The sequence below is a fragment of the Bufo bufo genome, chromosome 8, assembly GCF_905171765.1.
Source record: "Bufo bufo chromosome 8, aBufBuf1.1, whole genome shotgun sequence".
NCBI lineage: Eukaryota > Metazoa > Chordata > Amphibia > Anura > Bufonidae > Bufo > Bufo bufo.
The window spans coordinates 91,733,519-91,759,370 of NC_053396.1; the positions used below are offsets into that span (position 1 = coordinate 91,733,519).

Below are 25,852 nucleotides of genomic sequence, written 5' to 3' on the forward strand. Positions count from 1 at the left end.
GTAGCCGTTGCACCTCTCTGGTTCTAGGGTGCACCATGTGGCCACATTGCTCCGATCTTAAAGGTAGTACCTCTACCATCTCCAGATGCTGTACCCATTACACCTTTCTGGTCGTTTTCTGCACTACGCAGCCATATTTCTACTTTACAGGTTGAGTACCTGTACCCTCCAAATGCAGTAGCATTCCCAGATTCTGTGGCTATGTTTCCACTCTCCTTAGACATGCAGCCACTTTCCCTATATTTTAGGCGTGTGGTTGTATTACTCAAGGTGCTGGGCCTTATGGTGCAATCTGTGGCCCATACAGTTTCTGTATTACTGGGTGCTTTCTGCCCCCAGGTTCTAATCTGTGCTGCGGATGTTGGTTTCACCCTTTTGGTTCTTCCATACATCTCCACTCCGTTTCTGTCGTGCTCAATGGTCTCCTTGTACTTCTCAGGGCACTGTCTACAACAGGCCATCCTGGTTCTGCATGTGCATGGTTACCATATCTGGCAGGGGTGGGCCAGCCCAACCCCCACCTTGTCGGTCTAGTGCTACTTATTGTAGCTCCAGTATATGGCTGATCTGTTCTGATCTGGCGGGTGGTCCACATTCAACCATGCTCCCTACACCATGGCCAGGTGGTTGTTGGCCTTTGTGCTAGGGTTGCTCTTGCCATCTCTATAAGGTACTACGGTTTGCTGCGCTTCGCGTTACCCCATGTTATAGAGGAGTACTCGCGTTGTTTCCTATTACAGAGTGGCCCATTCCTGGTGGAGTACAGGGATCTCCACTGGATCTTCTACCTTGTTGGGGCACGTAGCTGGTGTGCATCGGCCGCTGCAGCAGTTTTCGGTCATCGCTGGATGTCCTCTGCCACATGGAATCCTTCTGGGGTCATCAGCATTTTTCATCACTGGACGTCCTCCCTGACGGGTCAGGGACAGGACCACTGAGCGCCACACACCTGCCTGGTAGGTAATTTTTCAGCTGGTTGCTCTGGCATCGGACAGGGTCCCGTAGTTCCTTCTGGGTCCAGGTGTTCTCTGTATTCCCTTATATTCTCTGCTTAGTTGTACTACATGACAGAGGGGCAGTCCCCTTGGACCTTGCCGTCGTTTGCACCTGTCAGGTACTTTCTCCCCCCTGGGAGTTTTCAGTACGCCGGTCGCGGCTGGTTTCTACATTTCTGTGTAGTCTCACCCGGCTTTTTCATGGCGACTTCTGCATTCCTTATGCATATGGATGTCTGTCAATTTAGTGGTACATCCCGAGCTGCTGTACTTGTCTTCTCTGGGACAATGTATACAGTTTGCTAGTCACTGTTCTTGGAACGGGTAGTTGTCCATGGCCAATGTCCCTTCCCCTATGGTAGTTTCATCTCTCCTTTCCTGGATATTCTGGCTTGCGTTGTCTTCTGGGGGTTCAGCTCCTGGTTCCTTGTGAGCCCATCCCGGGTACTCCTTCTGGAGTCCCTGGTCCCCGTTTATTTGACCACTCAGGTTCTGCATGGCAATCGTTTTTTTGGGGGGATCGGGGCCTGGGTTGATTGTTCCCTTTATGGGTTCCAATAGCCTTGTGGTCTTCTTGGGATTCGTGTCTCTTTTCCCATCCTCCCACGTCAAGTACCTGGTATTGAGTGGTTTAGCACAACGGTTTGCAATTCCGCCGTATGGCCTCCTTCGGGAGGGACCTCCTCCTGTTGTAGAACCTTTCCTCCTTCGGCGGTTGGAGTACTCTCCTTCTGCTTCCATGTCTTTCAGTCCAGTGTGTCCTGCTGAGATTTCCTGGGCCTGTATCTGGTTCCTTTTTTCCCCTGATGCTTCACATGCCCAGAGTTTCCTCTGGTCTTACGCTTCACAGTGATATCTTGTTTTCCGAGGCTCGGGCCTCATCTCCTGTTTTTGGGACGCAGGTCTTACTCTTTTTTCCTGGCTTTTACCTACAACCCCCTCCTTCTCCAAGGGTTGGCGGTTTCCTCTAGCAGCCTTGGGTTTTCGCATTTTAAATAGGGCGCATAACTTCATCATCTGCCTTGTGGTGAGGGGAGACCTGCTCCCTTCACATGTGAGCCTTGCTACGGCTTCACTCACTCGTTTGGCTTCCAGTACTTCCTTGTTCCTTTCTCCCCTGGCCTGTCAGGGGTTGACCACAGGTTTTTTCGCTCTTTGGGTCTGAGACAATTTAGAGCGTTAGGTAGTCCCAACACGCGGTGCTGTCCTAATTTTTTCTCCAGCCCTTGGCTGAGCTCGGTGTTCCCTTTTGCCGCCTTCTTGCATTTGGGATTTTCTTCCAGGCATTTTTCCTGGGGTGCTGACAGTCTTCTCTGATTCTTCCTTGAGGCTTCTTCCTTGTTATGGAACCTTTTGCCCATTCCGTGTTTTCTACTGTTGGGTCACATGGTTCTCCTGCACCTGTATACCCAACCGGTGGCATGGCTGTTCTTTTCCCACCCTCGGGGACTGCTTTGGGACGTCCCATGGTGCTGTGTCCCCCAATGCCATGCACGAGAAAATTGGATTTTTTGTACTCACCGTAAAATCCTTTTCTCGTAGTAGGCATTGGGGGACACAGATCCCACCCTATGTTTTTACTTCCGATTTTCCGGGCTGGTCTCTTGATCTTTCCCGGTACGGGAGTTGTTGGTTCCTTGCTTTTTTTCTCTCTCCTACTGCTTTTTGTACAAACTGAATAGCCTTGTGCCTGTGGAGAGGGTATAGCCCAACGGGGAGGAGCCAACACTTTTTGTGTCTAGTGCCTCCTAGTGGTAGTTGGACATATACCCGTGGTGCTGTGTCCCCCAATGCCTACTACGAGAAAAGGATTTTACGGTGAGTACAAAAAATCCAATTTTTATATTCCCCCCTTCCTCTTGCCAAATTTTGTTTCTTGGCTATTTGAGTTTTTGAAAACTGCATTTAAGCCTAAAAGTTCATTTTATTTTTTATTTATTTTTATTTAAAGATCTACAACGAAGAGATTCTTGATTTGTTAGATTCTCGAGAGAGAGCATCTCCAATTAGCATCCGTGAAGACCCTAAGGAGGGCATTAAGGTACCGTGGGTCATCCGATCATCACTTTTGTACACCAGTCGTCTGTGATATCAGCCGGTTAACGGTTCCTATTTCTGCAGATCGTTGGCTTGATTGAGCGTGATGTAAAGACTGACGTGGATACAATAAGTTGCTTGGAGCAGGGCAATGGCGCTCGCACAGTGGCTTCTACTGCTATGAATTCTCAGTCTTCTCGATCACATGCCATCTTCACAATAGCAATAGATCAGAAAAAAAAGGGCGATAAGTAAGTAAATGGCCTAAGCAGAGCTGGCACAGAGCTGGCATTGGTGGGTTATTTCTCCATTATGTGATGAAGTTTGTCAGTGGCTCTCAACATTATATGAACTATACGTGTAAGGCTTCATACACACAGCCGGTGCTGTTTTTGTGGTCTTCAAATTGCCAAACATGGATGCCGGTCATGTGAGGTCTGCGGTATGGAACGTCCTGCACCCTGTTGGAACTGTCTATTCTTGTCCACAAAATGCACAAGAAAAGGACGTGTTCTGTGTAGTCACATCTGCAGCAACCACTCCGGTAATTTGTTCCAGCAGAGGAGAGCCGACATTTTTACCAGATCCCTGTTGGGTCCCATTATAGTCAATGGGCATCCGGTGGTGCGCAGCAGTATCTGGCTATTCTGGATACAGTAACCTCCGGTAGTTTCTCTGCTTGAACAGACTACCAGAGTTGTTTGCTGCAGATGTGAGCCTACTCTAATCTGCTTCATTCTTTGTAGAAACAGCAGTTTTCGCTCCAAACTGCACCTTGTCGATCTCGCTGGGTCCGAAAGGCAGAAGAAGACCAAAGCTGAAGGTGATCGATTGAAGGAAGGTAAATGCATTAGATTTTCCTATTATCCCTGGCTGGTAGACGTTTGGTGTTAATGAGGCAGGGAATTTTTCTTCTCCATATACTGAAAATGATGGTGGGGATCTATCATTCCTCTCCTAGCCAATTTTCCAGCACAAAGCCACAAACCCAGTGTTTGCAACACCTAAATCTAGGTGCAAGTGGTGATTCTACACCACCATCTCCACTTTCCTAATTTATGATGCGTACTTGCCATCAAATGGGTGCATCCTCCAGCGGCACAAGGAATTTCAGATCGGCATGAAACGCTGGTCGATGATACATCCCCCCCCCTCAGTTCCTTCTGTGCTTATGCAGATATAGCTCCTGTGCTCATGACATTACAACACTGTAGTTGTGCAGTGACCCTAGCATCAAGTTCTATTGCGTCAATCAAAAGTGAGAGTACCTATCATCTTAACAAGCTTTATAGTGACCCGATAGAAATTTTTATTGGTGGGTATCTGCGTCCTGGAGAGACCTGTAAGGATCACTGAAATCAGGGGGCCTAGGCTCTCAGCTGAGTGCTGATCCTCTGTTTCTATTAGCATTTCCAAGTGAGCTATATGAGTTCATAAAGTCTATAGACTTACTATGAATCCATACACCACTTGTTCCTATATCAGATGAAACAAAGTGGCACTCTTCTGAACACTTTCCTCCTCTTTTTAGTAATCCATGGTGGTCTCTGCACCTGGACCCTCAAGGATCAAGACTTCCAACATGTCCTAGATACGTCAGAAGTTTGTTAATATGATAGCTGCTCTTTAATGGTTGATTGTAAAATAAGAAGTGTCTGATCAGTGTTGATCCATAAGCAGGTGACCTGTGTTTCTCCATATGTACGTAGCTGCTGAATAGTATATATGCTGCTGCTCCATTCACCTCTATGCGGAAGAGAAGCTAAATCTTGGGAGAACCCTTTTAAGGGCTGTTTCACATGAGCAAGTCCATTGTGGGAATCGCACTCCGTGTGTGAGTATGATCCTCTGTTCTGGACTTGCAGGAGCGCACAGCATTATGATTTATGCTGTCAGTACAATTCTGTAACTGCCCTAAGTTAAATCCTACTGGGGCTTGGTATGTGTGGTTTAAATGATGGAAAAACTTTATAAACTCTCTCCTTGAGTTGAATGTTTAAACTAGCCTTAGGCAGTGTAACATATGCACACAGCAGTTTTCTTCCGGCTGACATATTTGCCAGAATGCGGCCGGATCTCCGTCGGTCTCCAATGTAGTGAATGGTGCCTGACTGAGCATTACAAACCTCTGGCAATGCCGGATTGCGCAGAGCTTCGGCAGGCTGTTCCCTGCTGGACGCTAGTCTGCAGCTAGCCTGGAAATCAGAGTTACAACTGGCGCCACATTTTCTGTAGACTCCTCAACATTGAAATTGCTGCACCAAAAAGGACAAGCCATAAGGTTATTCAAATCAAGGAAGTAGCAGGTGTCACTGAGATCTGCAGATAAATTTTTCAAGCACCTAGTTCCAATCTGTGGTATATGGGAGGGGCATAAAAGCCAGATTGAAAACCAAAGATTTTTAGCCACACTGCACACAACATTGTGTCCCCCGGTGAGATTGGGAGAACAAAGATGAACTGCAGTGACGGCAAGAGGTACACCGAGATGAACCTCTGTATGAAAGGATCTGATTAGGAGAATGGTGCATAGTAATCCATTCTGTACTGCAAGTGAAATTGGATGTCCCATCAGACGCCTAGGGCAGGAAACCGTGTCTACAAAAGACATCTACACGACATTAGGTTACGAGCCAGACGTCCAATTACAGGTGTCTCACTGACCTCACACCGCCGCTCTCAAAGGCTGCAATGGAAGTCTATCCTCTGCAGTGATGAGTCCCACTTTTGTCTAGGACGCAATGATAGCTGGAGATTGGTCTGCAGACCATGAAGAGGAACATCACAGACAGGACAATGCTAGGTCGCATGTTGCTCATACTACTGTGAGCAGCCAGCATGGCATAAGCGTGCTACCTTTGCCTGCAGTGTCTTCAGACTTGTCTCCTGCAACGGATCTCCTGGCACCCCGACTGGGTACCTCCGTTGATGGATGCTCCTAGTGCTTCCCGAGGACTCCAAGCACTCCACTCGACACCGTAAACCACCACAGGAACAGCTCTTACAAGAGCTAGTAGTTATAGCCAGGGGAGCATAGCAATCCCCAGTGTCGATCAGTTACCCAAACACCAGCCTCAACATGATGAAGGGTAAAACAGGAACTCTTTATTAAGCACACAAGCATTGACTTATATACACATTTTCCAACAAGGGTACCACCCCCGTGGACCTGGTTGATAACTGAGGACATAACATAGCAGCCAATCCTTTACAGTTTAAACACAAAGTATACATTCAACAAACACAATGGCATTGTCTGTGACGCACTCAATAACAGAATAGGCATAGTCTTTGACGCAATCAACAAAATACAATTACCAAAACACAATGGGCTCTGCCTGTGATACAATTACTAAACATAATGGGCTAACTTAATCACTCACAGGCAGAAAACACTCTAGGAGGCGTTGACACTAGTAAAAGCTGTTAGCTCCTCCCCTGGCAGCTATACCCCCTCCAGCCTGGAGAGAGAGCTTCAGTTTTTTCTAGTGTCAATAGGAGGCAAGACCGCCCTGCTCTGCAGGGATCTTCTGAAGATTTTTTATTTTAGTTTTTTTTTTTTCCTTTTTCAGATGGGAAAACAGTAGACGCCTCGCCTCCCTGTTCTCCCGGGGTCGAGTTGCACCAGTGCCGGTCACCCGCACTGCTGCCTCCCCCACAGAAGACAAGGTGGGCCAGGGCAGCCTTGCTCCCCTGCATCCCGCCAGCCAAAGGGTCACCCATCCAAGGCCCCCTTTTCAAGCATCCTGCCACTACGGTGCCAGTAGCTGAAGGGGTGACCCTGCTGGACCAGAGCCAGAGGAGGGGTGAAAATGGCGGCAGGATGAGGAGTACACGGAAATAGGTAAGTATTAACCCCCCCCCCTCCCTCGTTCATATCACTCAGGGGCCTACTCCAAGCACACGTACGATTTAAGGCATGCCACCTACCTCCTGGTATATCTAGCCAGTTTAACCCTTCCAGGGGCAGTCTCTGGTGTGGCGGCTTTCTAGTCGTCGTCGTCCCCTTACTAGGCAAGGGCACACTCCATCGGGGGTTAATGGCAATGCCTGCGCCATTATACAAAAAGATAGACCAGACATCTCTGATCTTACCCACCTCCCTCTGCGATGTGCCTAAGCTCGGCGACTCCAGCGGAGGCCTAGATCGACGGAAACGGGCGGCTGCACGGGGTTGCTGAGTGGAGGCAGTTGCCTGCGGCGCACTGCCATGGAGTGAGAAGACTTTTCCCTGGTGGCTGTGGCGGCCAGCGGGGTATGTAGGGACCAAGCGCACCGCTGGTCCGAGACGCTCGGTCACACATGCAGAGGAGGCCCCCGCTCCCCGACACCTACCACAATTTACACCCCTTGGTGCGGACACCGGCGCACCACTCCGGAAGAGGTTAACTGCATCGCGATCGGCCGTGCACCGCATCTGTGTTCCGGCCCGCGCTTTTCTCTGTCCTACCCGCCTATCATCTGCGGGGTGAACGCCCCCAGTCAGTCCGGTCGGTCTCTAATACGGCCGGTGCAACATTCGGCGGGGGGCGGGGAAAATTCTTCCCGCCCTTCTCCCCCTCCCCCAGACACCTGCTGAGCTTCGTCACTGGTCCTCGTGACTGCCTTAACCTTTTCTGGCCACCACCCTTCTTAGGCCGGCACCTGATGATCTGGGGCTCCTCCCCCTAAGTACAGTGCATGAGTGGAGAATTTTTAACCTCTTCCTGCCTGTCATTGAGGCCGGCTTCCTAGAAAAAATTTATAAAATAATAATAAAGGAAATGTGCGTCCATTCGGGTCCCCCCTCCTCAGCCGCAGGGCCACCCGGTCAGTGTGGTTCCACACTGGGCCCGTGTCCTATCCCGGGTAAGGGGGACTTCTAATAGTTCCCAATCCGCCCTCCGGGGCCGTTTGGTTGATAATTCTCTGCCGGCGCAATTTTATACAGGACCCCTGTTCCCAATCCACCCTCCCGGGTCGTTTGGTTGATGATTCTCAACCGGTGCAATTTTATACAGGACCTCTGTTCCCATTCCACCCCCTGGGTGGTTTGGTTGCTAAGCCCCCTCCTGCGCAGTCCGCATCTGCCAGGGGCGAGATTCTGAGGGGCAGACCTGCGCGCTAGTGGACCACAGCAGGTCATCTTCTCCTCGAACATCTCCGCACCCCCTCCCTTCCTCCCCGGGTCCGAGGGGGGGAGAATCACTTATTCAGACCCTGACATGAATCCGAAGCAATCTCCTAAGATTGCGTCTACGGTGGCCAGCAGCACTTGTCGTAGGCATTACCCCCCTCCTTAGGCAGAGTAATTGCACTACTTTGGGATACAGTAATGACCTTATACATTGTCCCCTGTGATAGGTGGACTAAGTACAATAACACTGATTTCAGTGCCGGACGTATACAATCCCCCTTCTGTAGGTGGTGGAATTGCATCTCCACTGGGTTCAGTACCTGCCGTAGCTCCTGGTTACAAGGTGTGCTGTATGCATTACCCCCTTACTTAGGTGCTAATTGCACTCCCACAGGGTACAGGACTTGCCATATGCACTAGTTCTCGCTGTGGGCATTAACCCTCCTTTAAAGGTGGTCTCTGTCTTCCACTTCAATGTAGAAATTGTCCTTCCTTCACTGTCCCTCTTCTTCACTCCCTAAGGCAGGGAGCTACGTCATTATTGGCAGCCTCCAGTACCTTCCGGCGTACGGAACCCCCCTTTTTTTTTTTGTCATCCGGAGGTTCCACGCAAAGGATTGGCGGCCTCCGAGGGGCAATTGCACGATGGATTCGGTCTGCAAATGCCTTACTGTTCTGCCCTTAAGTGTCACGGCCCGCTTCCCTGAGCGGTGGACGCTTCTTGGGCTCTGAGGCATCGCGCCTCAGCTGCGCAGTTGTGTAACGCGGCTTCCGGTCCTCCTTACACACATTCAAAAATGTTTCCAGGTGCATTCTTATGCATCTGCGGCAGTCTTGCAGGCGGCAGTTTCTTAGCTACCAGCAGGGACACTTGCTTCCATGGGTCTGTGGTTTTTCCCTCCCCATGGACTGCTCTTGAATGTCCCACGGTTCCTGTGTCCCCCAATAAATATGGACGAGAAAAGGAGATTTTTGTATAACTTACCAGTAAAATCTCTTTCTAGCTCTTCATTGGGGGACACAGCACCCACCCAGTATTGTTGTTTGGCCACAGTTGTGGCTGTTGCTGGTTAGAACCTAGTTCGGTTCTTGGCATTGTTGCTGTTACACTTTTTTTCGTTGGTTTAATTGCTTTTCCTACTGCTTCTCACAAACTGAAGCTCTCTCCAGGCTGGAGGGGGTATAGCTGCCACCGGAGGAGCTAACAGCTTTTACTAGTGTCAACGCCTCCTAGAGGACATAGCTATGCCACGGTTCCTGTGTCCCCCAATGAAGAAAGAGATTTTACTGGTAAGTTGTACAAAAATCTCCTTTTTTCCCCAACACACAGAAACCACCTCAAAACCCCACATATCCCCATATACATCCATGGATAGCTCTGATCTGGGTGAACAACATATCCAAAAATCACCCAGATCCGAGCAGGGGTTCCCGAATTCCATGGAAGTCACATTTGGCCGACCGCAAGCCTGGCTTTCCTGCCCAAAACAGTTCCACAGATTTAGGGCTCTTTCACACTTGCGTTCTTGTCTTCCGGCATAGAGTTCCGTCGTCGGGGCTCTATGCCGGAAGAATCCTGATCAGGATTATCCTAATGCATTCTGAATGGAGAGAAATCCGTTCAGGATGCATCAGGATGTCTTCAGTTACGGAACGTTTTTTGGCCGGAGAAAATACCGCAGCATGCTGCGCTTTTTGCTCCGGCCAAAAATCCGGAACACTTGCCGCAAGGCCGGATCCGGAATTAATGCCCATTGAAAGGCATTGATCCGGATCCGGCCTTAAGCTAAACGTCGTTTCGGCGCATTGCCGGAGCCGACATTTAGCTTTTTCAGAGTGGTTACCATGGCTGCCAAGACGCTAAAGTCCTGGCAGCCATGGTAAAGTGTAGCGGGGAGCGGGGGAGCAGCATACTTACCGTCCGTGCGGCTCCCCGGGCGCTCCAGAGTGACGTCAGGGCGCCCCAAGCGCATGGATCACGTCGTCCATGCGCATGGGGCGCCCTGACGTCACTCTGGAGCGCCCCGGGAGCCGCACGGACTGTAAGTATACTGCTCCCCCGCTCCCCGCTCCTACTATGGCAACCAGGACTTTAATAGCGTCCTGGGTGCCATAGTAACACTGAACGCATTTGGAAGACGGTTCCGTCTTCAAATGCTTTCAGTACACTTGCGTTTTTCCGGATCCGGCGTGTAATTCCGGCAAGTGGAGTACACGCCGGATCCGGACAACGCAAGTGTGAAAGAGGCCTTAGGCTGTGCGGCCGGTCTGTCTTCTCCAAAGTTAGTATATGGGCCATAATCCTGAGGCAAGAGGCTGGCAAACAGGCCCCTCCAAAACCCAGTGGTGAGGTTAGTTTTGCCACATCTCCCATCAAGCACCGCATTGTTTAGCAATTGCAATGGGAGCTTCCAGCAGTAAATCTTGATTTGTGCGCCCAGTTGTGAGCTGCAGAAGATTCCTCAGGCAACCATTAACCTCATTGATGGCATGCCAAAGCGTCTGTGTTTCTGCGCTTGGCAATCGCTCAATACTGAATAAATCAAGGTGTTTTAAATATTACATTTCCTTTTTTACCACTTGCATAACATGTCTATCAATCCACGACGTTACCTTCTTGGTGTTGCAGTTTGTGTTGAGAAGTGTAGATTGCTATGTTGGCTTTTAGGTGAGGAATGGTAACTCGTTCAGCCCTGGTCATTCAGTATCTAGGAAGATCCAAGTGAGACAGGGCTGTAATGTACTTTAACATGGTGTTCATATCCCTTAGAAGTGGATCCTGTGGAAAGGTTGTATTCCTCGCAGGTCAGCCATCTTATTGATGGGATGACAGTTTGTATTCTCCTTCTGCATGAATGGAAGTACGTTTTTAATATCTACTGGTCAAATAAACCAGTGCATCTGCACAGTCTGTATGTGGATGATGGTATTTTCTCCATGATACTAAATGGATTTTGTGTGAGTTCTATAAGGTGGGGTCTGGCACTATTTTTATTTTTATTTTTTTTTCCTCTCCCTTTTTTGGCAGTTCTGGCTAATGTTCCAGTAATGTACAAATTCTTTCACTTGACTATTCTGAGAAAAAAGTAACATGTGGTCTTCTGGACTTGTAGGTATCAGCATTAACCGTGGCTTATTGTGTCTTGGCAATGTTATCAGTGCATTGGGAGATGATTCCAAGAAAGGTGGTTTTGTGCCATACAGAGATTCCAAGCTAACACGTCTTCTACAAGGTAAGTCTCGATTGAAGGCTTATAATGGAAAGTATAGGTTGCAGCTTGCAGGCCCTCTCCTGACATGTCGGTTTGTGTAACTACTTGTATTCCCCATGTAGTAATTCTGGAACATTATTTTAGAACTGTCATTCCTCTGCTATTCCAAATAGAAGTGAATGAATAAATCTCCAACTGATAACACCTAGTTGAGGATTACTAGATATGAAAAGGTGTTCCACAATTGTTATATGGGGAGTGTAAGTAGTTACTGAAAGACATGTCAGAAGGGATGACAAATGCTCTTTAAGTTAAAGGGGTATTCCAGCACGATCAAAATCTACCATGAAAAACACTGATGGACCTAGGAGGAACACACATTGCATTTTTCCACAATGCACAGGGATGTGTTTCTGGTCTATTCAGTTTTCTTAGGCGGTGCCTTGCCCAGGCAGGAGCAGTATTTAAAATTATACTACAAGTGTGAGACGGCGTACATTGCCATAACTGTACAACACAGAAGTCAATATAGAAATGAGAAGTCATATGTACGGATTTGAATTTCAGCAACTAGGTCATCGGAATTTAAAATTCATTGTACTGAAACGCAGCAAAGATAATCTTAAAGGGTTTGTGCCTGTAAGATAAATCTATCCGTCCAGCAGATATCCCTGTTATATCACTTCCCCAAATACAACCATTATCATAGCTGCCTTATTCTAAAGTTATTCTCCTACCATTGTACCCTGTGGCAGATCTGTTTTGATACTTGGTTGCTGCAGGTTACTTCCTGCATTGGTGTCTTGTAATGTAGGAAACGACACTGATGAGAACAAGGGTCATGTTAGTGTCACATGATCTGCTGATGTCGGGACACATCTCACTGCACCAAAGCATTATGGGATAGCCATCACATGACAAACCTGGAAGTAGGATTCAAGCATGGGGGATAAGGGTGAAAAATTAGGTTAATTTGGGAATAAAAATAAAATAAAATCCAAGGTAGAATGGGAGCTAGAGATATTGATGAAACTACACAATGTAGAGTTCAGGAGAGGATGTGACGCATGCTACAAGATATTGGACCTGTCTATGCATACTAGGCTTTAGAAACGAACTGAGCTCAAACTAATATTCCGACGTGAAGAAAAAAGCATAGATCACATATCTACATGCATTAATTAATTGCTTATCGGCATAATTTATAACTGTACATGAGGTACTCTGTATACTTTTTGATCAAAATGCCTGAACCCACTCACCACATCGAGGTGACCTTTTTTGAGCAGGTCCCTACTGTAAATTGGTGCAGCGCCACATGGCGACTGCCACAAAACCACACTTGCAGGCAGCCCAACAACACCCTAGCTGTCAAGCTAAGCCTCCCATGGAGCTGGGCCACACCAAGCACCAGTGGTGGACATGCAACTGTGCTCCTTATGAACAGATCTCAAACTTTTTTCTTTTCATGGTGTCTGTACTCTACCCATTTGGCCTAGGTGTTTTTTGAAATTAGCAGGAAACTGCATAAGGCCTCATTCACACAAGGGAGTTTTCCCATCTGAATGTGATGTGTGTAGAGAACAAATGGCATCCAGAGTGCATCCTGGCCCATTCATTTCAGTGGGTCTGTACATTAGTGTAGTTTTTCATGCATCATTTCTGCAGCATTCTATATTGTATGTTTTTCACGCAGCCCTGGCTCCATAGAAGTGAATGGGACTTGTGTAAAAAACTAAAGGCATCTGGATACAATGCGTTTTTCAGCGATGTTTGTGAGCAGGTGTAGATTGTTGTTCAGGTTTGCTTCATGCGCTTTTCTAGACCCCCAAAACACACTGAATGCAGTTGCTGAAGAAAACTGACTCCACCTGCATGCAAAGCAATCCGTTTATTTTTTCCTAAACTGATCCTGGCGCAATCCATATCTCTTATGTGAAAGAGGCCTAAGGATTAATTCCTATTTGGTTTCAGACTACAAGGAGAGTTGAGTTTTTGAGATCTGTTCACATGGGGCCGTGCTGCATGCCAGTGTATTGTCACTGGAATACAGAAAGGATCCTCGTTGAAAGTTTTTCTTGATGTGCGACTTCGTACAGTAACATAGTATGGTTGTAAAAAGAAAAGTCAAAGTTCAACCAAGAGATTCAGATGGTATCGCATGTAAGCACTTACTATATGTAAAGGTGTTTTCTGGATTTTATTAGTTTTGTCAGGAAGTTTTTAACTTTAAAGGATTACTGTCATGTTTTCATCAAAATGTCAATTGTAGCATATGTTACTGCTGCAGCAGCATTATGCATAAAGCAATCTTTAGTTTCTTCACATACCACTGATTTCCTTGAGTTTTTTCCCTTGGTTACGGCTGTTTAAACATTTACGATATGAGGACATTCTCAAGATGGCTCCTCTGCCAGTTCTCTGAGGCCAAAACTGCTTTCCCTCACTTCACATACACACTTGCTGTAGCCAGCAGCTTGGTGCCAGCCAATCAGATTGGATTACTGAGAGACACGCCTCCTCACTCTGAAGCCTAATGCAGGCATGCAGTGTGAGGACCGCCCCTCCGTCTTCCTACCCAGAGACAGTCCAGCCCTAGCAACTGTCTTATAAGGGAGCAGTGGAAAGGGACAGGAGACATTAATGAAAGCTGTTATTATAAGGTAATTGCAGATCTTTTGCCAATCATTGACAGACTCAGGTATACATGCCTAGCTCTAATAAACTAGCAAAAATAAAAAAATGACTGTTACAGTTTAAAAAAAAAAATGAAAAAGTAAACTTCAGTATTTTCTTACAGATTCACTCGGTGGTAACAGTCATACTCTAATGATTGCATGTGTCAGCCCTGCTGACTCTAACATGGAGGAGACCCTTAATACTCTTAGATATGCAGATAGAGCCAGGAAAATTAAGAATAAACCGATAGTCAACACGGATCCTCAGACTGTAGAGCTTCAGAATCTTAAACAACAGGTACTTATAGCGTCTTGTAAGCTGATGGCAAATTTATATGATCACCTTGTATTATCAATATATCAATGTGGCTTTGATTGTTTTGAACAGGTGCAAGATCTGCAGGTTTTATTACTACAGGCCCATGGAGGGACTCTACCTGTCTCGACCAAGTAAGAGTAGTCCTATTGTTGGAGCACTGATATAATTGAAATAATTGTAAGGCTTCTTTCACATCTGTGTTTTTCCTTTCCGGTTTTGAGATCTGGCAGAGGATCTCAAGTTAGGAGGAAAACGCTTCAGTTTTGTCCTCATTCATTGTCAATGGGGACAAAACTGAACAAACCAGAACAGAGTGAACCAGAATGCATTCTGTTCCAGTTTGTTGCGTTCCCATGGCGGGCACAAAACGGATGCAAGCAGCTTTTTGTGCGCGGCATGAGGAACTGAAAATGCCATACCAGGCACGAAAAAGCATGCAAGTCAATGGTGGTGTATCCGTTTCGACTTGCAAATTCTGAGGTAGTCTTGTGTGTTTAGGATCATTATTTATTTGTAGTTGAACGTTTGTAATTGAAGTTATTCACTGAAGTCTCGTGAGACTTTGGGAGTAATTCACTTAGCCTCGATGGAGCCTATACGGAGATGGATCCGAAGCTGGATTTTCTCATCCCTAGTATTGGGCATCGAGAGACGTGAGCAGAAGCACAGCTCTTTGATCCAGCAGGGTGCTGGATGAACACTCTGCTGGATCATTTAAGGAAGAAGTCAGGGGGTCTGGCACTGCTGGACCACCCTGACTGCAGACTGTAAAACGCAGGCACTTTTTTAGCAAGATTTTATTTAATTTTTTTGTGTTAAAGTGTATTTTACATTCAGAAAAATATGGTTGTTTTGTGGGGAAAGATTCAGTGTAACTTGTATTTTTTTTTATACATTTATATCCTTGCTCGTTCTGGGCTGTGAAGTCAAGGAGGCGGTCCTATCAGTGATTGACAGCCTTCCCTCTGTGCACACAGATAGCAGTCAGTCACTGATGGGACGCCTCCTTGACTTCACAGCCCAGAGTGAGCAGAAATCTAAATGTATAAATAAGGTCCATTCACACGTCCGCAAATGGGTCCGCATTCGTTGCACAATTTTGCGGAACGGGTGCGGACCTATACATTTTCTATGGGGATGGAATGGATGCGGACAGCACACAGTGTGCTATCTGCATTTGCGGAGCACGGGCCTGATCTTCAGGTCTGCAGCTGCGCAAAAGATAGAACATGTCCTATACTTGTCCGCAGCTGCGGACAAGAATAGGCATGTCTATAGGGGTGCCGGGCAGGTGTGTCGTAGGTTCGCCACCACTAGCATTGAGTGACAGGAGCCTCTGTATTGGCATGGCACTTATTTTGCTTCACTTTTTTACTTTTAGCATGGAGCCATCTGAAAATTTACAGTCTCTTATGGTGAAGACTAAAACTTTGGAAGAAGAAAATCACAAACTGAGTCGAGAGCTAAGCGAGGCTGCAGAGCAGACTGCTCAGATTCTTGAGAGAATTATATTGGTGAGCTTAACGTGTGTTGCTGTATATAATTCAGAGCTCACTATGTAGCTATACATGAATGTGCCTTCCAGCTATTTTACACTTTAAGTAAAATTTCTGCAACTGTAGAAATCTGTTACATACGTCTGAATAGGCAAATTTCTACAGCATATTCATGGATATCAGATGAATGAGACATTTCTGCAACATCTGACATGTGAACATACCAGAACAAGAAATGTATAGATATCATAGACTATAAAATGAGTTTTTAAAGAGGACCTTTCACCGATTATGACAATGTGAACTAAGTATACAGACATGGAGAGCGGTGCCCGGTGATCTCACTGCACTTACTATTATCCCTGGGCGCCGCTCCGTTCTCCCGGTATGCCCTCCGGTATCTTCGGTCACAAAGTTATGGTAGGCGGAGTGTGCCCTTGTTCTGCTGTAGCGCTGGCCAATTGCATTGCAGAGCTCACAGCCTGGGAGAAAAGAACCTCCCAGGCTGTGAGCTCTGCGCTGCGATTGGCCAGCGCTACAGCAGAACAAGGGCTGACTCCGCCTACCATAACTTAGTGACTCAAATCTCCGCCTACCATAACTTACGGAGCGAAGATACCGGAGGGCATAGCGGGAGAACGGAGCGGCGCCCAGGGATAATAGTAAGTGCAGTGAGATCCCCGGGCGCCGCTCTCCATGTCTGTATACTTAGTTCACATTGTCATAATCGGTGAAAGGTCCTCTTTAAAGGGTTTCTATCACTTCGAATGCCATAATTAGCTCTCAGACACTAGTGATCCGCTAGTGTCTGCTCTGGCCAACCATCCTAAAATAAGAGCTTTTTGGGCAGCCGTTTTGCTAAAAAAATAACTTTTATAAATATGCTAATGAGCCTCTAGGTGCTATGTGGGCGTCATTAGCACCTAGAGGCTCCGTCTACCTTTCATACACAGCCACCGCCCAGCGCGTCCCTCCAGCCCGCCCATCTCCTGATGAATGCGATCCTCCGTGTGACGCAACGGACGAATTCTCGCGCATGCGCCGTGCGCGGCTGTATTCGGCGCATGCGCAGAGAATGTCTGACCGCTTCCCTGCTCAGACATCTCCACTGCGCCTGTTCCTTGGAGCACTATGACGTCATCGGCGCAGGCGCAGTGGAGATGTCTGAGCAGGGAAGCGGTCAGACATTCTCTGCGCATGCGCCGAATACAGCTGCGCACGGCGCATGCGCGAGAATTCGTCCATTGCGTCACACGGAGGATCGCATTCATCAGGAGATGGGCGGGCTGGAGGGACGCGCTGGGCGGTGGCTGTGTATGAAGGTAGACGGAGCCTCTAGGTGCTAATGACGCCCACATAGCACCTAGAGGCTCATTAGCATATTTATAAAAGTTATTTTTTTAGCAAAACGGCTGCCCAAAAAGCTCTTATTTTAGGATGGTTGGCCAGAGCAGACACTAGCGGATTGCTAGTGTCTGAGAGCTAATTATGGCATACGAAGTGATAGAAACCCTTTAATGCTTTACAGCAAGTTCTTATTACAAAGAATTGTGTAACTTTGACTTTGTAGGGTTTTACCAAAATGCTACAAGAAGCATTGGCGACCAAAACGGTCGCCAAAGCGCCTTCAAATTTGTAGATGGCGATAAGACTCTTTTTTTTTTTTTTTTTGTCTTGTCGCCATTTGCGAGTGGACTGCAGCTGGAGAGACTTTTAGACCCGGATCGTATCTGTTTGAGAACATGGCATGCGCTGCTCTCAGCAGCACAGGGGAGAATGAAGCATTCCCTCCCTCCTGTGCCGCTGCTGCCACCAATGGACTGATAGCAGGGAGAAGGAGGGACTGTGGCCACTGCGCCACCAATGAATATAATACATTAATTTAAGTGTAGGCAGCAGTATCACAATCCTGGCCACCCGCCTTCTGACATGGCACTGCGATCCCCGGCAATTAACCCCTCAGGTGCGGCTCCTTGATATTTTTTTGTCTGCAGCACTGAACTCTGGGAAGGTGGGATCACTCAGATTGGCTGCATGCAGGCTTGTCAATCAGCAGCTAGCCAGCCCTGTGATGTCACAGCCCTATAAATATGGCAGGGAAAGGATAAGTGCAGGGAAAGGATAGGGAGGAATCATTTCACAACATCTTAGTGCAGGGAGAGACGTCAGAAGGCGCTAGGGACATTGATGGGAAAGATTATTTGGGGTCCAAATAGCCATTATACAGCTATGTTGAAAAGTCTTTAGTGGCTTATATCTTAGTATCTTTAGTATCTTATATCAGTACTACAAGAAAAATATATACGCATTTCACTTCTGCAGTTATTTCTGGTGAAAGCGTATAGGGGCGTATTTCAGTAAAACAAGAAAAATATATTCTCGGTGCATTTCTGCAGTTCTGGTGAAAGCATATAAGGGCCTATTTCAGTCCAACAAGAAAAACATATTCTTAGTTCACTTCTGCAGTTATTTCTGTTGCAAGCATGGCTGGGAGACAGCAAGGTGGCAGCAGCGGGAGGTCGGGAGCCAAACGTGCCCATTGTTAAACACCTGTTTCGCAGCAGCCTACCTACCTGGGAAGTAGTGGAGCAGGGGTTCACGGAAGTAGCGTCGATAGCAGTCAGTGCTGCAGTTATATGCTGTAAAATCTCTAGGATGTCTCCATGATAACTCTGCAGCGTGGGGGCCCATTGTGGCTTCTACACACTTTCAAAATCATCCTTCAGCGGAGCGAATAGATGCCGGATGACCGGGACGCTCCCTGACCTTCCCAGGAGCTGCTGTCGGGAGCAGCGGTTCATTTCTGAGATGTCTGTATATTGCCAGGGGAATCCGAACACCCTCTCCATCTTTGTGCGCCGTTATATGTGGTAAAATCTTAATTTACGTAGTTCGGTCGCAGTTATATGTGGTAAAACCTTTTGGGACGTATTTCGGTGGAGAAACAAATCTTGTTCAGCGCTGTACTTATATGCAGTAAAATCTTTTATTGACTTCCGGCGCCAGCATCGTGAGAAGCATGAGCTAGAAGCTCCGTACCCCACGGCACAAAAAACCTTCTTTACCCCAGGCTAACGAACCGCTAAATCATTGACAAAGGTCCGGCATTATACATATTTAAATTCTGCCCGGTCTATGGACCGTTTCCTTGTACAAATGGGGAAAAAGACGAAGGAAACTCAGATGAAGGCGGGAAAGGCGCCAGCGCTGTGTAACATGGCAGACAGCCAAGCGCTGGAAGAAACAGAACAAGCAGCACAGCTGGTGGAAGTTGCAGCTCGAAATGAATCTGCGGATGCTGGGAGGGTGGAAATCAACTTTAAACACCTAGCTCTGGAGGTAGCATCCTGAATTCTCCCGGACCTTCAGGAAGCAATGTCTTCCACAATCACACAATCCTTCGCAAGTTTACAAGCAGAGGTGGCGCAGCATGGTACACGCCTAGATGACCTTGAACAAAGGATCGCGGTGGTTGAAACCGATCCTGAATCCTTGCACCTGCGCCTAAAAGAACCGCTTGAAGAAAACACCAGATTGTGGGAAAAAATCGACAACCTAGAGAATAGATCGCGTCGCACTAACCTACGTATAGTAGGCCTACCAGAAAACGTCTTACCTGGTGAGCTGATATCCATCTGCGAGCAGGAGATACCGAGGGCACTTGGGCTAAACGCACACTGCAAAGCAGAGAGAGCGCACAGTCTGCCCCCAGCCCCCCCCCCCCCCCCCCCCCTACAAGGTTCGTACAACACTACGGGACGAGCAAGGAACCCAGAGGCGCCAAACAGAAACAGGCCGCGGCAAGTCATAGTCAAATACCTCGACTATTCCGATAAAGTGGCAATCCTGAGGGCCTACAAGAAAGGAGGTGCGGCACTTAGACTGCGGGGACATCCAGTTCTACTCTTCGGAGATTTTTCGGCTGAAGTGACACGCAGACGACGGGCCCTTTGCGCCTATATGTTCCCGGCTCTTCAAACAAGAAAGTCGTTTTGCACTACTTTACCCAGCTATCTTTAAAGGTCTTCTATCCCGATTGGAAAATCAGCGACCTATATTGATCCAGAGGAGGCGGCTCGTATGCTATTTGACCCACCTAATTGTCCCAGGAGTCTCCCCGCCCTCATACTCTGAAGACCAGGGCACACCACGACGGGATCAGAGAGGCACCAGCTCCTTGAGATCGGCGCCGAGACAAGGTCGGGACATGTCACCGTCAACTCCGCAAGATGCTGGATAAAGAAGACATATCTCCAGACAAGAAGAGGTTAAGTACTTTAGTATGATGGGATATCACTGCTCCATGTTATCTTACGGACATAAGCTAAGAGACATAAGTTTGAGGGCTGAAAGGGGTGGTGGGAGGGTAGGGATGCAAAGAATCGGGGGGAAAAAAGAGGGGGGGGGGGGGGGCATTTTGTTTTTGATTTGGTACAATAATAAGATTTAGATTTCGGGGTATGGGTTAATGCCTAATCGTAAAGGTGATGAGGGATTTGGGAAAGTGCGAGACTGCAGTATCTTTTAGTTGCGCCTTTCCATTCTAATCTTTGAATACTATTTATTGACAAATGTGCTTTGGGGGAACGGATGACAGTGTTTGACTGTCAATTTATGTGCTTCTTTCTGTTGGAAAAAAGTGAAGTTCAAAGTTCTTTTTTGTTGGGGTTCATACCACTACTAAGAGTCGGGGGATGCAACGAACATCTCACTGATTTGCTTGAGTGGTTAGTTGGGATTGGGGGGGAAGGATGTTCTGGGGGTTGGATTGGGGTCAGGTACACTTTTAGCAAGGTAGGGAGTACTAGGAAATCAATCATAAGCCTCCAATATGGATAGCTCCGAAAAATTATCTCTTGGAATGTGAAAGGCCTGCGGTCCCCTCACAAACGCAGAATGATTTTAAGACACTTAAAAAGGTTGAGGGCAGATATAGCTCTTTTGCAAGAGACCCATTATACAACAATCAGATTTCTTTAGGATGAAAAAGGATTGGGTAGGGGGAGTCATTGAACACATTCACGACGACCAGGGTAGAATGTCACATTTGCGCCTTTCTTCAGCAGGAGGGGAAGTAAGCATTTATAACATATATGGCCCTAATGAAGCAAACGGGGAGTTTTTTCAGAAGTTACATGATGATATCTCTAGGGACAATGCTGGGTTTAAAGTCATTGCGGGGGATATGAATGCAGTGATCAGTCAGGAGGAAGATAGGAGCAGGGGAGGCTTAAAACAAGTTAATACCACAGGATGCTCGTTTTCAAGCAGTTTGTAAGTGATTCTGATCTCATAGATACCTGGCGAGCCCTTAACCCGGAAGGTAGGGACTTTACCTTTTTTTCGCACTCCTATCAATCTTGGTCCTGTATAGATTACTTTCTCACCAATAAGGAAGGATGGGGACGACTTTCTGAGTCTAGGATCGAAGATATAATCATTTCAGATCATGCACCGATCTCAATACTCCTTAGAAATCATATCCCAAGAGGGGTAGACTTTATTTGGAGATTCCCCTCCACGCTCATTCAAGATGAAGAGTTTAGGGATTTGCTAAGAGGGTGGTGGTTAGAGTACAAACAAGACAACAAAGGAATAGGTGCCCCCCAACTTTTTTGGGATGCGGGTAAGACAGTACTGAGAGGGAAAATAATGGCGTACATGTTTAGTAAAAAAAAAATCCATTAAGCAGAAAATTGTGACCCTAAGCAATAATTTGAGAACAGCGTACACAGCGTTTAAAAACAACCCCGGTAATTCATCACGTAGTTGTTGGCTACAGGCCAAACACGATTATGAAGTATGGGTGCAAAAATGGGAGAGCCTAGCCCAATCAAAATGGGAATCGCATTTATATAAACATGGCAATAAAGCAGGGAAATTACTAGCCCGATTGGCCAAAGGACATAGACCAATGACTAACATTCTGGCTCTAAAAAATGCTCAGGGAGAAATGAAAACTCACCCAGGAGAAATAAATGACATACTGAGGAGCTATTATAGTGATCTATATGGCTCCAGTCCCCTGTCTAGTTCAGAAAAATTGGATTGGTTAAAATCGGTCCCTTTACCAACTTTAACTGAGGAGGAGAGAACCATGTTAAAACACTCCTATTACAGTAGGGGAAATCACAACTATCTTAAAAGCATTAACATTGGATAAAGCCCCCGGTCCTGATGAGTTTAGTGGAGAATTTTACCGTGTCTTGGTGACTGAGTTAGTGCCCTTATTATCTCAACTATACTCGGGGTACCTGCAGGAATCTCAAATACCTTCCCTCACCAATACAGCGTATATTAAGGTTCGGTCTAAGCCCGGCAGAGAACCGACTAATGCAGTTTCCTACCGACCAATTTCACGGATTAATTTGGATCTTAAAATGGTGTCTAAAATACTTGCAGACAGATTGGCGCGTATATTGCCGCGGTTAATTACCCCCAATCAAGTGGGATTTGTACAAGGGAGGGCGGCGGTCACAAATATACGTAAAGTTTTAACGGTACTGGACGAGGTGAAGCTAAGGCCTACTGCACATCCATCCTCAGCCATCATTACAATAGATGCTGAAAAGGCGTTTGATAACATTGACTGGGGATGGACGGGCACGGTATTAGATGCTATGGGTTTTACTGGCCCTTTCCGACAATGCATTACCACTTTGTATTCAAACCCCCTAGCGAGGATACATACACGGGCTTCCTCTCAGGAAATATAAATTTAGAGAAAGGAACCAGACAGGGATGCCCACTTTCCCCGCTTTTATTTAACCTCCCAGAAGATAGAACGGGATAACAACTTAGAAGGTCTCAAAATAGGCAACTTACAAGTTAAACATGCTCTCTTTGTCGATGATTTGTTGGTGTTCCTTGAAAACCCTTCCAGAGATGTGCCACGATTGTTCCAGTTACTGAAAGTTTGGCTCTGTATCGGGGTTCAAGGTAAACGAAGGCAAATCTCAAATATTATTTTTAGGAAATGGGTCCCAGAGACCTTCTGATCAGGCTCTTGACTACCCCATTCAAATCGCAGCAAAGTCCATAAAATATTTAAGGATAAATATTGGAAAAAACCCAGAATCCTTATATTTACTTAACTACCCCCCACTGATAAAGAAGATCCTAGTCGATATCGAGAGGTGGAAGGAACTCCCCCTTTCATTAGGAGGCAGAAGCCAACTACTGAAGATGAGTATATCTAAACTTCTTTACCCTATGCAGACTATACCTCTTATAAAACATTCAGACATAAAATTGCTAGAGACAGCTTTTAGGTTTTTCTTGTGGAAAGGCAGGAGACCTAGGATTTCGATGGCCAAGCATTTGGGAGGCTTAAATTTTCCAGATATTCGCAGCTACAATTTAGTCAGTCTCATGAGGCATTGTACTGATTGGATATTTGGAACGGCTTTCTATTCTAACTATGCATTGGAAACTCAACTGGTACACCCTTGGAATCTAGCTTTACTACTACTTTCTAAACTTAGTGCAATGCCTCCTCCTGCTAAACCTAGCCTGATGATTAGAGACACAATTGTCTTTTGGAAGGCAACGCCTAAATTGTTTGCGCTGCCCTTCTTACTTTCCAAATACATGACCATATGGGGGCACCCAGAGTTCCCAGCAGGCCTAGAGGCAAAGCACTTTGGAGCTTGGAAAAGTTCAAATATACTTATGGTAAGGGACATGTGGAACACCAGGGAGGGAAAATATTACTCACAGAACTCGCAGGAATATATCATCTAGATAGCGCGAAACAATCGCTAGCTTATATGCAGATTCAAGGATTCCTTAAAAATAGGGTGTTGAATCTGTCTAAAGAAATGTCTGGCAACGATTTTGACTCCCTCATGGGTACGGGAAAAGGGAAAAAATCGCTGTCAGAATTGTATCAGGGAATTAGGGACAAAAAGCTATCATCCGTAGCAGAATGGATGTTCTCCCACTGGAATAAGGAGTTCCCTTTAATGGATCACAGAGATATTATTGTAAAAGGCTGGAACACAGTCAGGACTATAACCCCTAATGAGATATGGAGAGAAACTCCTTTCCGAATGATTCATAAAGCTATATATGGATTCCATTGTACCTCACGTAACACTACACAAGATAGGTTAGATAGCTGTCCTAAATGCATGCTGAAAAATTCTGATCTATTTCATGGCATGTGGTCTTGTCCAGAGTCGGAGAAGTATTGGAGGATGGTCAGAACCCAGATTAGGCAACACCTTTAAAGTACAAATTCCATTAGCACCCGAACTAATCTTATTTCATGTGCCTCCGGAAAGGCTGGCAATGACCCCACTAATCCATACCCTGATTTTTGCAGCAAAAGTGTCTTCTCAGAGAATGGCTAAAACCGACAGTGCCCTCTGCTGCCGCAATATTTAACCACACGAAAACATGTTTTGAGATGGAGAAATTGCAGGCGGAGCAACTCAAAGGAAAACAAGTGGATTCATTTTTCCATAAATGGGAAACTTTTATTAGCACGGTGTTCACAACTGAAGAAATAAAAGGTGTAATGAGTCCCTTTATACATTTGGAGTGGTACCTTAAGGAAAAACTAGCCAAGAGACTAGGAAGGCTTCAGATTAAAGAAGTAATGGAGGAAGAACATACAGGAAGTGTACCTGAGGGGCAGGATAATAGGGTGTTATGGGATTCAGGGGTTGTTCTTATTTGAGATGAGTTAGGATATGTATAATTATAAATTGGAATTGTATACTCTGATTATTGTCACATTATATACAATTGATCACTTGATGACTATGAATTGTCTTATGTTTATAATTGCTTATATAAAACAATAAACGGTATATTAAAAAAAAAAAAACCTTGATTTATTTCGGTGAAAAAACATTGTAATCAGCGCTGTAGTAATATGTGGTAAAATCTTTATTGAAGTATGTCTGTCGAAAAACTAAATTTATTCTGCGGTTATATGCGGTAAAATATTTAGTGACTTATCTTGATGAACTTAGCTTTGAGCCCGGAAGAGTCGCTATCTTGATGCTTTGTTTTGTCATTGTCTATAGCTACTAGAGGTGGCCTGTTCATGCCAGGCAGGTTCCCCCAGAAGTATCTTGGTCGATCGACACTGTCATTGTGCCATTCTGTGGCTTCCTCATGCTGCTGCCATCTCCAGACTCTGTCCTTGTGCCACTCTGTGGCCTCCTCCTGATGCTGCTGCCACCTCCAGACTCTGTCATTGTGCCACTTTGTGGCCTATTCTTGCTGCTGCCACCTCCAGACTCTGTTTTTGTGCCACTCGGTGGCCTCATCATACTGCTTCCACCTCCAGACCCTGTCTTTGTGCCACTCTGTGGTCTCCTCATGCTGCTTCCACCTAAGGTTGGCCGATATACCGGTGTTAATGATATACCGTGGTATTAAGAAACAGCGATATGGCGATATCACCGTTTCTTTATTACCGCGGTATATTACTGACTACATAGGAGCGATCACGCTTGCACTGACCGCTTCTAAAATGTCTGCGTCCGGCCGCCTGTGCACATTGCCTGCCAGTTCTCCCTGCAACTGCCCCTTCCTTGTTCCTACTTTACCAGGACTCCACCCACGACCCAAATACTGGCACTAGTAGGCAAAGCTTCGGCCACCCTGAAGGTCCAAACACATCTGATGTAAAAAGCCCAGCCCAACTTCAGCAGCCAATGAGAGAGGAGAAAAGACAACGGCATCCTCACAGGCCAGCTGCGAGCCAGGCCTGTACCATTGTCCACAGCAGGGGAAAAACACATGCGGACTAGGGTAACGATGAATAATGTCTCCTAGGTAATACCATCTCCTATCCTATCTTACCATCTAAAGGCAGGCTAATAGTTTTTTGCAGCACCCAAAACAAAAATATACCACTTTACCTTTTACTGCCCCCCATATACACATTTATGAACACCCGACCACCCCTGTATACAGTGTACTTTGTATAGTGCACATAGAGGGAAATATACAGATCATGAGTCCCACCAGTATAAGCCCCGT

The 25,852-nt window shown here is 46.4% G+C and overlaps 1 protein-coding gene across 1 annotated transcript in view; it reads left to right on the top strand.

Annotated features, from left to right (window-relative positions):
* KIF4A (kinesin family member 4A) overlaps positions 1 to 25,852 on the top strand; it is a 98,600-nt gene that overhangs the window by 16,511 nt on the left and 56,237 nt on the right. The window contains exons 5-11 of the mRNA XM_040405374.1: positions 2,947 to 3,036; positions 3,117 to 3,283; positions 3,779 to 3,873; positions 11,262 to 11,381; positions 14,161 to 14,336; positions 14,427 to 14,488; positions 15,739 to 15,871. Of these exons, the coding sequence (XP_040261308.1) occupies positions 2,947 to 3,036; positions 3,117 to 3,283; positions 3,779 to 3,873; positions 11,262 to 11,381; positions 14,161 to 14,336; positions 14,427 to 14,488; positions 15,739 to 15,871 (843 nt within the window). The remainder of the gene's footprint in view (positions 1 to 2,946; positions 3,037 to 3,116; positions 3,284 to 3,778; positions 3,874 to 11,261; positions 11,382 to 14,160; positions 14,337 to 14,426; positions 14,489 to 15,738; positions 15,872 to 25,852) is intronic.